Source organism: Halyomorpha halys, unplaced genomic scaffold, assembly GCF_000696795.3.
Source record: "Halyomorpha halys isolate HHAL.00 unplaced genomic scaffold, Hhal_1.1 Scaffold1682.1, whole genome shotgun sequence".
Classification (NCBI taxonomy): domain Eukaryota; kingdom Metazoa; phylum Arthropoda; class Insecta; order Hemiptera; family Pentatomidae; genus Halyomorpha; species Halyomorpha halys.
In genome coordinates, this window is record NW_027110655.1 from 87,626 (window position 1) to 102,065 (window position 14,440).

The window sequence follows — 14,440 nt, forward strand, 5'->3', positions numbered from 1 at the left end:
TATTAATAACATTTATTTTTTTCATGATAATAATTCAATTTTTAAGGCGACAGATGTTCATTTTAAAAATATTTGACACCCCCTTATTTAGCAAACGCATGGACACTGCTAGTTCCTGAGTATGTTTGTTGTGTCAGAATCATTGTATATAATGCATTAAATTTTGTCGCTTAATCTAAAATGTGATATAAAATTAATATACCTTTCATACATTAAATTTGGTGTGTCCTTCACATTCCTTTAGTTTCAGAACTCAACACCATGATTCTGATTTAATTAAATAAAAAAAATTAAATTTTGTCAAATGCTGATGATACCACAGAGCAAATATCACGTAGAATTTTAATGATTTGGTATTCTTAGTATCCTATCTCTCACATTGTTTGTTCCTTTTTAAACTCGTTCCACCTAATAATTAATGAATAATGTGGTACATGTATCGATCCTGTAATATAGGTTTTATGGTAAATAAACAACCACAAATAAACTCTCCTTTCATAGGATTACTGTGGAAGAAAAAGATTAAAACAAAAAGTTATTTATGTTTTAATTAATATAAACAATTAAGAAGACAGTATTTACTTCATCCAGTGAATTAAAAATGCAACAAAAAAAGTTCTACCATTATTATTTACTGCATCGCTTTTCTTCAGAATTATCAATGACCTCTCATTTCCTGCCTGAGTGAAGACTAACAAGACTAACAATTTATTAAATGCAACAAAAAAATGTAATAATTGAGTTGATGGATGATTTATTTTAGCGGAACAATTGCAGTACGCCTCTGGTACAAGACCATTTGGTCAACCACTTATGCTGCAAGCAACAGGAAGTGCACCAACAACACCATCTCCACGCCCCGGAAAGAGAACTCCATAGCATTATAGAATATATTTTATATTGCGGCTGCCAAGTTACAGTGTTACTAGATCGCATTATTTTATAACTTTAGACTTTTTAAAATTAATTTTGAAAGTCTAATTTTAAATGAACCCTGTATTAAATAACGATAAGCAGGAGCGGACTAGGATCTCAGCGAGTTGAAGAGGCAATTTAGGCTCACCCCACTGCCACTGTTCCTCTAACAATTTGAACATTTAATAATTGTTTAGTTACAATTAAATTTATTGACTAAGGGGTCAGGAGATCCTCTTAGGATAGACCCTGCCTGATCTTTCAATGTGTCAGGAGGTCAGGGCAGTAGAAAACTTGACGATTGGGCTAATCACCTTTCATAACCATTAATCTAGAAATTGTACTTCCCCATCAAGCATGGAATCTATGACCCTTCACAGCTAGAGTGGTACAGTTTTTTTTTCCTTCAACTTATTATTTAGCTAATTTTAAAAATGTTTATACTGAAGATGTGATAGCATATATTTTGGGTAAATATATGAGGGGGGTATCAGTAGTACAATTACTCTTGAGACCAAAGATTGTATTTATATTACCTCTATAACTCTCTATGACCTAGTCCGTGTCTGATAAGCTAGTGTTTTTGTTATTAAATATTAAAATATCCTGTTTTATGGTTTGTTGTTTGTGATTGAATTAAAAATAATTTTTATAAAATAAAATTTAGATGATCAGGAATCTAGTTTAATTTATATAGTTCTCTTTAGTGGTCAACTATTTATCAGTGAAATTATATTTAAATAGAGTTTTGGGACCAAAACATTTTGTTGTTTTTCTATTTAATCGGTTAGTTTATATTTTGTATACTTAGAAGCATTAAAATGACATTTTGTTAATTAGTTCCATATATTTTTGGAAAAAGAATAGAACATTCTTAGAATCTAAGATCATTTTTTGTTTTCATTTCTGATTGCTGTATTATTTAAACTTCCATATTTTGTAAAAAAAAGGGATCCATTTCCATTCTGATAGTAATATATCAGATAACCAACACAACTTATGTATTAATTATTTCTTAATATACGACTATCATTAAATATCAGCATTTCCAGTTTCAATTAATAAAAAAAATTTTAAATCACTTTGGAGTTCTAAAAATTTTTGTATTTTTTTTTTTCATAGAAATTTAAATCATTTTTTACAAAAGTGAAAATTCAAACTACTTAAAAAAAATTTTTTTTTTAAATAAATCTAAATAAAGGTTTATATATCACATTAGTATTAAAGTTGTCCTCCTTTTTTATCTTTACCTCACTAAAAAAAGACTGGTCATCACTGATTGACGTAAATATATCCTATCGATGTCTCATCGAACCTTTTATAACCTAATAATTATTTTCTTTTATTTAAATTTCCAATGCTGTTATTATTTTTAACATCTCCACTTTTATTTTTAAATCTTTCAAGGAGTTTCTTTATCTTTAATAAAATGTGTGTAATTTAAAGTATTTGCTATGTTGTTTCCTTCAATTTTCTTAATTTACACCGACATTTCAATAATCAATTAATTTGCAAAATGTAATTACAGTACTTTTTTTTTTATTTTGTAAATTAAATAATCAATCTATGTTTAAACTCTGAATAAAAAAACTATCATTAATTAATATGTCCATGATATTTCTTGCCATTTAGTAACACTGTAACATAAATTTAGTAGGTAAAGTTCAGTATAAGTATCTGTCAATGTAAAAATAACTTTGAGTTTAATAATTTCTTCTCTTTTTTTACTGGAAAGTTTATAATGATTCATACATTAGTGGTATGAATATATTTCTGTAAATCTTATTAAAGCCGCTGAAATAAATATTTTAGTACTAAGCAAATATTTACTATCTCAATTATTATGATTTTTTCTGTTTCCATATTTTATTCAGAATCAATGCATTATAATTGAATTTGGCAGATTATAAGTGCCACTTTTTAGTTACTGTAATTATAAATAAAATACTTAACTCTTATTACATTTAAATACTGTTTCTACATCATCCTCTGATGTGAGAAAAATTTATGTTAAGTAATTCTTAAAAAAGTAATCTTTCTCACCCATCTATCCTCAAATGTAATCTATTTCTCCTCTAAGCTGTAATAAAGTCTATATAATTCCTTGCATTTAAATATTGTCGTTTTCTTTTATTTCAATGCATTCTTCTGTTTATGGTATATAGATAAATGGTGCAAAGATCCATTAATGAATCACAAACTCCTCCTTTTGGAGCTTCCATGCTTCCACCATTCCTCATTATCCTGTGCAGCAGCCATTTAGCTTTATTTAGTAATTTTGATGCATCTGTGTGGATACTATCAAGCAATCTGAGGTTGGATTTCTGATGATAATTCAATTTAAGGAGATTAGGTTATCAGCTTAGTTGAGGGGCTACCTTCTCTAAGCCCCCTGACTTGTTCCTCCATTCGGAGCAGTAACTTCAGGATCCTGGGATGTGTAATGTGATTGACCTTTAACTGTAGTATAGCGGTATTGTAATGTATAGTGTATAAGTGTGTTGTATGGTGTGTTAGTGTAGATGTTCTCCCGACCTGGAGGTCAAGAGGTTGAATGTGGTTCAATGACCAGGCAATGGGACTGCCACTATTCTACACTAAACTGATTCTTGTGTTTAAATTTTAACTTTAATTCTTTTTAAAAGAGGAACATATTTATTCTTGAAAGCTTGTGTTTTTTTTTTCATCATTTCATTTATTAACACACTATCTCTTCATTTTAAGTGTATCACAGTTGAATACTCCTTTTGTGAATGAGATTTCCACTGGAAACCTCCAGAATAAAGGCACCTTAACAGCAGTGAGCTATCTCAGTTCTCCCCATATCTTCCCAGTCTATTTCATATCCTTAAGAATTTCTTTTAAGAACTTTGCTTTATAAATTTTACATAATATGTGTACCAGCTACTTCAACCATACATTAGATCGAAAATTATAGTTTTCACTTTCTGAGGAGATGACGTGGTTCTTCGACATTGGGCAATTTTCCCCGATTTCAATCCCAACATCAATTTTAAAATACCCTATTAATTACATAATTATTTTATTTATGACATTAATTGAGGTCTCATTTGTAATAATCTCAATAAACAAGTTTGATCATTCTCCAACTTCTAGGACATATTTTGTGATCCTAATTCAAATCTTTCTGGAAGTGATTTGAATTTTAATTGTACCTACTATTTTAAAAAAAGTATGTTTTCATGAAAGGTAGAAAACGTAAGCTCCAAAAGCCCTAAAACTAGGTTTGGGACTTTCGCTTTTTTTCAGAATTAGTTTATAAAATATTTAGAATAATGATAAACCATATAAACCACACAGACCTGAGTAATTTTAGTCTACATTAACACTGCTTCTTATTGGTCCAGTGAAATTCAGTCAATGAAGCTTATTCTGCCTATTATGTGAAATGTAATAAATAACATGATTGAATTCCTGATATATTTTTAATTATTTATTTTACCTATTTAATTTTTATGTTTTATTATATAAGTTTCATATATAAACATTGGAATCAATTCCAACAAATCAATGTTGACTGTTAAATATTTTATTTTGTACATACTTAATATCTATGTCTTACAAATTATATATTAGTAACAAGAATTTGTGAATTTTTTTGCAATTAATAAATCAAGCATTTTAGTTATATATGATGCATATGTAAGGGATTAGAAATCTAAAACACATTTCAATGTTTCTATATATTTTATCAGATTATAAATATTGTATGATACAGACTAATGAATAATTTATACATAAATAAGTGAAAAGCAATTTACTATTGAATCCTGATTCAAAGATGTATTATTGAAACTGAGTTATCAAAAGAGTGTATTTTTGAAGGATTGAGTTATTGTTTAATCATTTTTAAAATAATTAGTTTTGTCATAAAATTGTGTTCGATGTACATTTAGATTGGTTACAGTTTTCTTTATGCAAACCACCACCTTCTGATTAGATGGACTATTTTGAAAAAAAAATATTCTCTAATATTTTCTTCATTTTTGGATGTCCTGTGACATTCTTTCTTTCTATGAGTTTCTTTGTTAAAAATATATTTGTTTGGTATCAACTGCATGTTTTAAGTGTTTATTTTATGGGTAATATTTCATGCTTTTAACACTTTAAATTCTTTTATATCACTGCTTCCTGCAGACAATAGGCAAAAATTACTCTTGCACACAAAAATCGGTTTCAATACAATTATGTATGATTCTTGGTTTAAAAAAGAAGAAGAAAATGAAATTGTTCAACCTCAAATATGAAAGCAAAAATATTTGCTGTCAATTCGTTTATTTTTCAATAATAAATGGAATATGATCCGGGTTGGGTAAAAAAAAAAACTAATAGTTTTTCAATCACTATTTGAGGTTTTTTTTACCGCAGCCGGACCATATTCCATTTATTAATAATTCACACGGTCAATCAGCATTTATTTTTCAGTTTATCTCTTGAGAATGAGACAATCCTTCTTTGAATAGGTATTTATTTAAACAGAATAAACATAGATAAAATTATAGAAATATTATCGACCTCAAGTTCATAACATAAAAAAATCAAAAAGCATGAATAGTAGAAGGTGGAAATATCTGTCTGTTAAAATTAGTCATATGATATGACATGGATCAGTAGTATTTTCCAAAAAAGCAATGATATTCTTGCTATTAATGATACAGGAATCTTTCTCTTCACTAATCACAAATTATTATAGCTTGTCAATTGCCATTGATATATTATGATTTTATCATAATAGTGTATATCCCCATTATAACATGGATTATAAGTAAGCAAAATCAACATTTATTTTATTAAGTCAAATAGTTTTATCATTTACTTTATAATCAGAGCTAAATTATTATAAATGTAATAATTAACTTACAAAAGGAAAAGTTATTTTTACTACAGAAAATCTTGACCTGTGAACTTACAATCATAAGTATTTATCAATAACAAGATAACAATTATATGATTATATATCTAAGTTTTTCATCATTCTTATTTACCTTGGATTTTTTTAAAATTTATATTTTTCTGGAAAAGTTGTTAGTTATGTATACTTAGACAATTCATTTTTAATTTATTCTTATCCTTTATTAACCGCATAGTAAAATGAAGTAAACTCATGATGATTAGTAGTGACACATTTCCTCTCAAAGGTTTATTTAGAAGGTTATGCTATCAAATTCAATTTGAACTTGTTTGAACCTTTTCAGTTGAGTTGAAACCTCTGTAGAAGTAACTCTAGTAGTGAACAAATGAAAATGAGTGAGAAAACACAAAGTTCTGTAAAATAAAAGAAAATAACAATGTAAAAACTACTAAAAATTGGACGGTCGCTTGTATACTCAAATTAAATCATGTATCCAAAGACATTTTTATTTAAAGTTATAATAAATTGGTTTAATAAATATAGTAATAGGCATAGCAATGGTTAACTTCACTTATGTAAGCATCGATTTGATATCTCTAACAATTGTAAGTAAAATTTATAAGTTAGATCTGAAAAAAGTTTTGAAAATCTGTACCACTACAACCCTCGGAGTGTTAAGGGTTCAGTACTTTTTAAGGAAGTAGTTTCTTAAACAACAGTAGAAAAAAAAAAGTGATTTAGTGATGCCAAAAATGGATTTGCAAGATAAGAGGTGTAGAAAACATCAAAGTAAATAAGGAATTATAAGATGCAGTCCAATCTTAAATCAATTGATTACTGGGTATTTTTTCTTTGGTTATTTATTTATTTTTTTACAGGTAAATAAATCCATACTAAATAATAAAATAATTTCTTCTGAGTTTATTCTGTCTATGAGCTACACCATATTGTTGTTATAAACATCTACATTTTTTAAATATACAAATTACAATATTTGTAAATGTACTAGAAAATAACTTTCAGGATCAAATAAATTTACAAGAAAGCTTAGTGTTATATTTCTCAAGAAAAGGTTTAATGAAGTGAGAAGAAAAAAACCTTTACAGCTATTTTGAAACAGACTTTTGTTCCATTCAAAATATCATAAAATATGAATTACAATAACCATTGTATAGAAATAATATCCAAGAGTAAATTTTTTTTATTAGAACATTTGTTGATATTTATGTTTAGAAACATCAAATTTTACTACACCTAAATCTCTAAGCCATACTTAAAAGATATGTAATAAATCAACTATTTATATATTTTTCTATGACAGTATACCTTCACAGATATGATAAGAATTAAAAATATAATAATATATGAATACAAGTAAATAAGAAATGTAACATATCTTACATTTTTTTTTCTATTATATACCTAGATTTTTTTTAGGAATTTATAACATACTCTCAAAAAGAGTTAAGGAACTAGACTTATTCTCTATTCTGTTTTTTAATTGTTCTTTTTTTTTCCTGTTCAAGGAATGTTTCAATTTACAACTAACCAAAATATACAGTTAAAAAAAAATTTTTTATCCTATACCAAACCTTACGAATGATTCTTAATTTGAAATAAAAGATTAATTTTTATGTACATTTTATCTTTTATTTTATTAATTAGTTGTATAATTTTATAACTTGGGGTGGGTACAAAGTTTACTTAAATTTGATTTGAAAAAAACTAACAATAATGGCTATTAATAGGTTTCGAAAAATTGACAAGATGATAATATATTTATATGATTACAATATAACAGTGTTTTGTATAATGAATTTAAAATTAACTAAATATTATATTTATAGTTTGTTAATGATTTATTGTATAATATTACACCTTTTTGCCTATTGTCATGTGATTTTATTTTCTTTCATATAATTATGCGCTGCGTTCAGGTCAGTTGCTATACAGCTCTGAAGATCCATACCAAGAAGTTATAGGACCCATCAAAACGGGTAAAATCAACACCCAAACTAGAAATACATATTGAATCAAGAGTACCCATGTTTATAAAGGAAATATGCAATTCTATTGTTTTTAAAGTACATATTATGTTTTCTCTTTTATAAATTACACTGCATAGTTTGTATTTAATAGGGGCCAATGTAATGATTGTTTACCTCAATAGGAAGAATAAAGTTTAACTGCTTTAAGTTATTATTTCTTATCTAATCTAAAATTTGTTATGTTCTATAAATTTTATTTTGTTTTTAAAAACAATTTAACTCATTAAGTACTTACCTCTTATTTAGAATTTATATTAGCTGTAAGTGCTCTAATAGTAATAAATAAATTAAAATAATAACAAAAAAATCTTATTAAATCTTGCTAAAGGATTAAACAAAAAAACAAATAGTATCAATTGAAATTTTAAAAAATCTTTATTGAGAAAAATATTACTTTATAGTTCTTTAATAATTGGATTTTTTTATCCATAACATCCCTCCAAGAACTTATTTAACTGGGAATTGAACAGAAGAAAACCAGGATATGAAAATAGGAAGGGTAGGAGAATTGTGTGCCAAGGTTGGATAGGAGTTCAAAATTATTCAAAGTAAAGTTAGGAAGGGTTGTTTGAACATAGCAGTAGGATAGAGAGAGTTATATAGTAGAGACGTGGTATCAGCAACTACTAAAACTCACTGATAATTTTATGATTAAAGAGGGGGGATTTTGTGAAGAGAAAAAAGAGATTTTGAGAATCATAAGGGATGGTACCTAGGTTTGGTTGCAGTAAAAATGGGAATAAATAGCAAATGAGGGAGTAGAAAAAATCTCAAACAGCAGTTCATAAGTTTCTTTAATCTTGCACCTTAAAATGTTTTTAAAGTTCTCCGATAGGAGAGGTATACACTTTTCTAAAATATTCGTTTACATAGCTCATCAAAATATAAAGCTGATATTTTTAGTTCATTCTTAAATCTCCTCACATGATGTTCATTTGTATGTTATAGTCGAATAGTTTTAATTCATTGACTTTTGGATTAGTTTTCAAGGTGATGTGTTCTAAAAAGGGTTTAACTTTAAGGGGTAATAAAAAAACTTGGGTATGCTGATGATTTGGAATTATCAGAAGATAGACAAATGTATAGGGAAATTAGTGGCATCCAACCTTCAGGCCTTTTAGTTATCAGTTTAAAATAGCTAATATAATAATCATAGATAACAATAAAACATTTTTATCATTCTAAAAGTTAAAAGGATTGATACAACATTACCAAGTTGTTGTTTTTTTTCATAGAAATTGAACTCCTACAGTTTCGAGTATGGCAGCATTCATCTACAATACATAGATATAATGTTGATGTGAAATTATAAGGTTTTTCAAAAGATAACTCCCTCTCTTCCTCCCTGCCCTCGCAAGTAATCCAGACCCCCAAAAGCATTATATATTAGCCGTTTGTCAAGAATAATATTGACATAATGTTTTTATAGCTTATTATTATTTATTAATGGACTATGTCGACTGTTTTGGGGGGAAAATAATCAGAATGCAATAATTTAGATTCTTTTAATCAGACATACAAACCTTTCTACACAAACATCTGGGGCATAATCAGGGCTACAATTGAAATAATTACATGAGACAAAAGTTACAAAATAATAAAGATAAAACAAGTACTGAAAATGGAATATTTATATTTGTATATATAAAAATAAAATTTAATGGATATCTAATGAAAAAATCTAAATTACTGTATTCTTATTATTTTCTCCAATATTTTTTTTTTTTTTAATTTCTATTAACATTCAAGTAAAGTCGAGTCCTAAACAGGTGGCTCTCTCTTCCATTCATTTTGAAATTAAACAGTTAATTTTTTTTAAATATTTTCAAAGTTATTTAAGTACTTTTATTTATTGTGGAAGCATGAGAAGTAATCTTTCAACCTGCTATAATGTCTGGTCAACCAGAGGGTATCATGATTTTCCTTAAATATTACATTCAAAATCTATGTGTTGCTAAGTCATTATTTGTCCCACAATAGTTTTTTTCTTTACTCATTAAATCATTAATCGAGTTCATGGAGAAGCACTATATGTACTTGGAAACAATGATATTTGTTGAGCAGTAGTATCATGGGATACTCGATAGAGAAGTGAATCACCCTGTAGTAATTAAATTCAGTATTGAAAAATATTTCCTTTTTCTTCACTGTGTAGTGTTGAATTGCATGCACGACTTAAACAAGGAATAATTTGATAATTTTTCCGATGTGCTTATGTAGTTGCATGCTCTTTCATTACAATTCAGCTATAAAGAATAATAGTTTTATAAGCTGTTTGCATTGTATAAGTCATAATTATTCACTTGCATATAATTAATGTAGATGCAAATGTAGTGGTCGGAATGACATATATGAGAGTTATATGTTTATGAGTATTTACTTAAGTTATGTTAAATCATTATTAATACTAATTAATATGAACTCAATATAATAAAGCTTATAAATATTGTCTTTCTTTTATTTTATTTTTTATGTAATTAGATACTTCAGTCTTAATAATTCAATGCTACAATTTGTTTGATATTTTAAAATTTTCAATAACATTCAGAATGACTTTAATTACAATTTTTCATTTACAACTTGTCCATAACTATAATACAGAAATTCAAATTTTTACTTTGATAAGTTATGTAAGAGTTTAATACTTTAAAAAAAGTTATTTTACAAACAGAAAATGTTGGACACTGTTTAAATTCAATTTATCATTCCAGCTCCTCTCAACTTTCTTGAAAAGATTGAGTATTATTTATTCGCTTAATAGTTTTGCATCACTGAGATACATACAGTAGTCCTCAGACTGCTTGACAGTTCTCCGTTAATATCTTAATTGCCATTTTGAGAAATAGAGATACCATTCTGCCTTGTGTCCTCAAAATTATTTTTCTATTAAGTTTTCACTGTTTCACACCAATTTTTTTTAAATCAAGGTTTTTTTTACTGTTTTCACTTTATCTATCCTGATTTATGATTTTTAACCACTTTATAAATTAAACTCTGACAGAACCTAGCAAAGGAAGGTCTCCATGCTAAGCATTAATTTCTCTTTTCTTCTTTTAGTGAAGCAAATATTTTCTATTAGTATTTTTTAACTTTTCAGCAATATATTTCAGGTTCTATGTTTCACCAAGTTAAAAAAATATATAGATCAAATAAGGGTACTGAATACCCAAGTTGCTAAGTTCTCTTAAGAAGTCTAACTTGGTGTTAACTTTCGATTTTCAATGCCGAGGGTGGCCACTGGCCGATGTGATTTTTACGCTATGTTAGCCAGGAATTTTGCTTCTATTTATTGAATTTTCTTCTTCTTTTTTTCTTCATTAATATTATCAACAATTATACTCTCTGGATATAGGAAGCTAGTTGGTGTGTTTTGTTATACCTCAACATCATTATATTGTTATATCATTTATGACCTGTTATTACATCTCTTCTTGCCTTCACATACACCAAAATTATCTTTGTATGACTAGGTAACAGTATACCTCTAAAATATTGATTATTTAGAGTTTTTTCACACTATTTATTCCTTTACTTCATTACAATATTCCATTATTAAATATATAATTACATAGTTTAATGAAAAATGCAAAGTTAAAGTTTCTTGAACTAAGAATTTTTCCATTATGCTAAATAAAATCTATAAACATCCCTTTTAAAATAGAATGTAGGGCTCTCAAATTGTCAATCCCACTTTAGCAGTTGGTGTAGAGATGTAAGGTCAGGTACATATAATTCATCACAACTTCAATTTTATCTTTTTACCAATAAACTTCGTTCTTCAATTAGATTCTCAGTTATCCGCAGATAACTTCATTTCATTTTTCATTTTCAAACTCCTCAACCTCTCAGAAAAAAATGTCTTAAAGGTTCCTGTAGTTGAACCAATATATTATTGGTAGTCAGATATGAAATTACAAGACAATGAAAATCTATTTACAAACTGATTCTTGTTATATACATTTCACATTTGGAAGGTGGTGGAAACTTATAATATCAATAAGATGAAAGGTTACAAATTAGTTTTTAAAAAAAATCTTAAACAGGCTAGTAGTACAAAAGTTTTTTATAATGAAAAAACAAAGTCTTTTAAATTCAATGAAAATTTTGCTTTTGAAGCCAGTCACACATCTACATTATTTCATATTTTTGATTTTTTTTTTTTAATGTAAATATAATATATTTTTGAGGTATTACATATTTATGGAGTGTTTATTTTTGTACAATTATTGTCACAATGAAAAAATAGTAGGTTTTTATATACATTTTTACTTTAAATATATTCTCAAACAGCTGGCAAAGACTTCTTCCTTTACACTTTGACAAAAAACCATTAATACAAAAAGTACATCACATAAATGATAATTTGTTAATTTTTATGAAAAAATGCTTTATACTAGGCAATATATTAGACAGAAACCTGTGATATATTTATCAAAAGAATTTAAGACAAATTTGTAACTTGGGGGCTACTTCCAGCCCCACATTCACCCAGACGACAGAAGCTGAACCTGCGGATGAAATCTTTGTCTCTTGATTCACCTGAAAGTACTGAGCATAACCAGAGGAGGAGGGCAGTCGCAACACATTCAGGTCATGGCTCAGCTCAAGCCAGCAGCCATTCTTCTTCGTCAAGGCTTCAGTGTAGGTCTACCCAATGTTTTAACAGTTTGTTTCTTATGGCATTGGTCAAGTTGAGTTTCATTGCCAAGAAAAAGATAAAAATTTTGGTTTAAAAATGTTTCAATCTAGAAATATATAGTCTGCTATTTGACACTATATCTTCAAAATTCATAAAATTACAAAATTTATAAATTTAGGAAAAATTCTTATCTTCGATTATTTCATCTAATCAAAAAAGAATATTGAAATTACCTCTTTTAGGATTAATTTACTTAAAATGTTCATTGTGAGATAAAAATTGGATTAATAAATTTGAAAGTAAGTATTCAATATCACTAAAGTGGAAGTAAGGATAAAATGAGGGTGGAACTTCTAGCGCTGAATTACTTCTTATCCAGTTACAGTTCATGAGTGGTAGTTATGGTGAAGTGGATCAGGACATGTGTCAAGAAAGAGTCAGAACAGTGGTTAAAGTCCGATATGGATGTTCCCTGCTGGTTAGAAGAGGAATTAGGTTTATTTAGTCACTTCAGCAAAAAAGGGTAACAATTCTAATTTTGACTCAACATACCCATTGTTTATAATTGAGTAAAGAATAAATATTTTCATTATTTTATTTATGAGTCTTTTACAATTCATCAGCTTATGAACCTCCCTGAATTAAAAGGATTTTGGCTCTAACTTCCTATGAATGTCAACTAGTCGTACTAGGAGATAGAGACCATAATTTTAATTGTCCCCAACACAATTAGTATTCATAAATTTTTTTTTTATTCACTAAATTCATAATTTTTAATATAATAAGGATTTGAAAATAAATCTATAAGTTCATAGGAGATATGAATTGATTTTTTTTTTTCTGCTGTCTCTAACTGCTTCTCTTTTTAGAAGTAAAAGTCATTATTTTATTTTAAATGGTAAGTTTAAAATAGAATTCTTCTGGATTCAAAAGGAATTACTGACTTGTGTATAATTTATGGTACTCGAATTTTATATGATATTAATAATACATATATCTCATGAGCAAAACTCTCTATAGAAATATTTTAGATAAATATAAATGCTTTACATTTGTAATTTTTTGCAAATAATAATAATTATTCTCTAATGTATGTTAGCGCTTTTGTAACTTATAAGAAGATACTAAGTTGTGTTGAATATAAACTAAAATCAGTAGAAGTCAATGTTTACAGTATATCGTATCAATAATTGTTTCTTTCAATGTGTGTACTTATGCATAGACACACATAAATTTCTGGTCATGATTATTTTAGTAGATTTTCATCATTTATTTAAACTGATACAGAGCAGAATAATGGATAATGTAGATAACTGTAGTTAGCTTTATATTATTTTTAAATATTAAGCTTTTTCTAATGATTATTTTGATAACATATTTTAAAGGAAAAAAACAAAACAGATATGCTCATAAACATTTTGAATATAAACAATTATTCAAAAATGAATGTTCTTTCCTTACTTAACAGCATCATGATGCAGAGTTTCACTCTTATGCTCTTATTCAGAATTTACTCGCCTCATGCTTTACACTGTTTCTTCACTCTTTCATAAATATTAGGTCAAATTAATCTAAAAAAAAATAAATGATATTGATGGCTGATTCCTATATTTAAATATTGTATGAGGAATTGGTTTTCTAAAGAACCAAAATGTTTATAGCAGGCTATATGTTGACTTTACTTTTGCTTTTAAAATTACAAAAAGCTAAACATTTCAATGCAGAGCTAGAAAGCTTTATCTATTTCTTACTTTCAATGAATATTCTTAGGCTGCAACTCAACGTATTAATGTGCCACCTATTTGCTGTTACTGAATTATATATTGTTTCTTTTTAGCATGATCTAATATCTTTTCTGAATATTTCATTTATTTTTATGTCCTAGTGCCTCCTAAAGTAAGAATTATATCTTTGGTTTCAGGGAATAAGTTAATAAATTGAGTAAATGAAATTGAATGTTAAAAT

The 14,440-nt window shown here is 27.2% G+C and overlaps 1 protein-coding gene across 14 annotated transcripts in view; it reads left to right on the forward strand.

The window, feature by feature from the left end:
- Positions 1-14,440, forward strand: part of Stacl (Stac-like) — a gene marked incomplete at its 5' end in the record, with an annotated part of 90,394 nt that overhangs the window by 68,239 nt on the left and 7,715 nt on the right. For 7 of the 14 annotated variants that reach the window (XM_067048783.1, XM_067048784.1, XM_067048788.1 and 4 more), the window contains 2 exon segments: positions 7,726-7,785; positions 12,313-12,477. In XM_067048783.1, coding sequence (XP_066904884.1) covers positions 7,726-7,785; positions 12,313-12,477 — 225 coding nt within the window. 14 annotated transcript variants of the gene reach the window in all.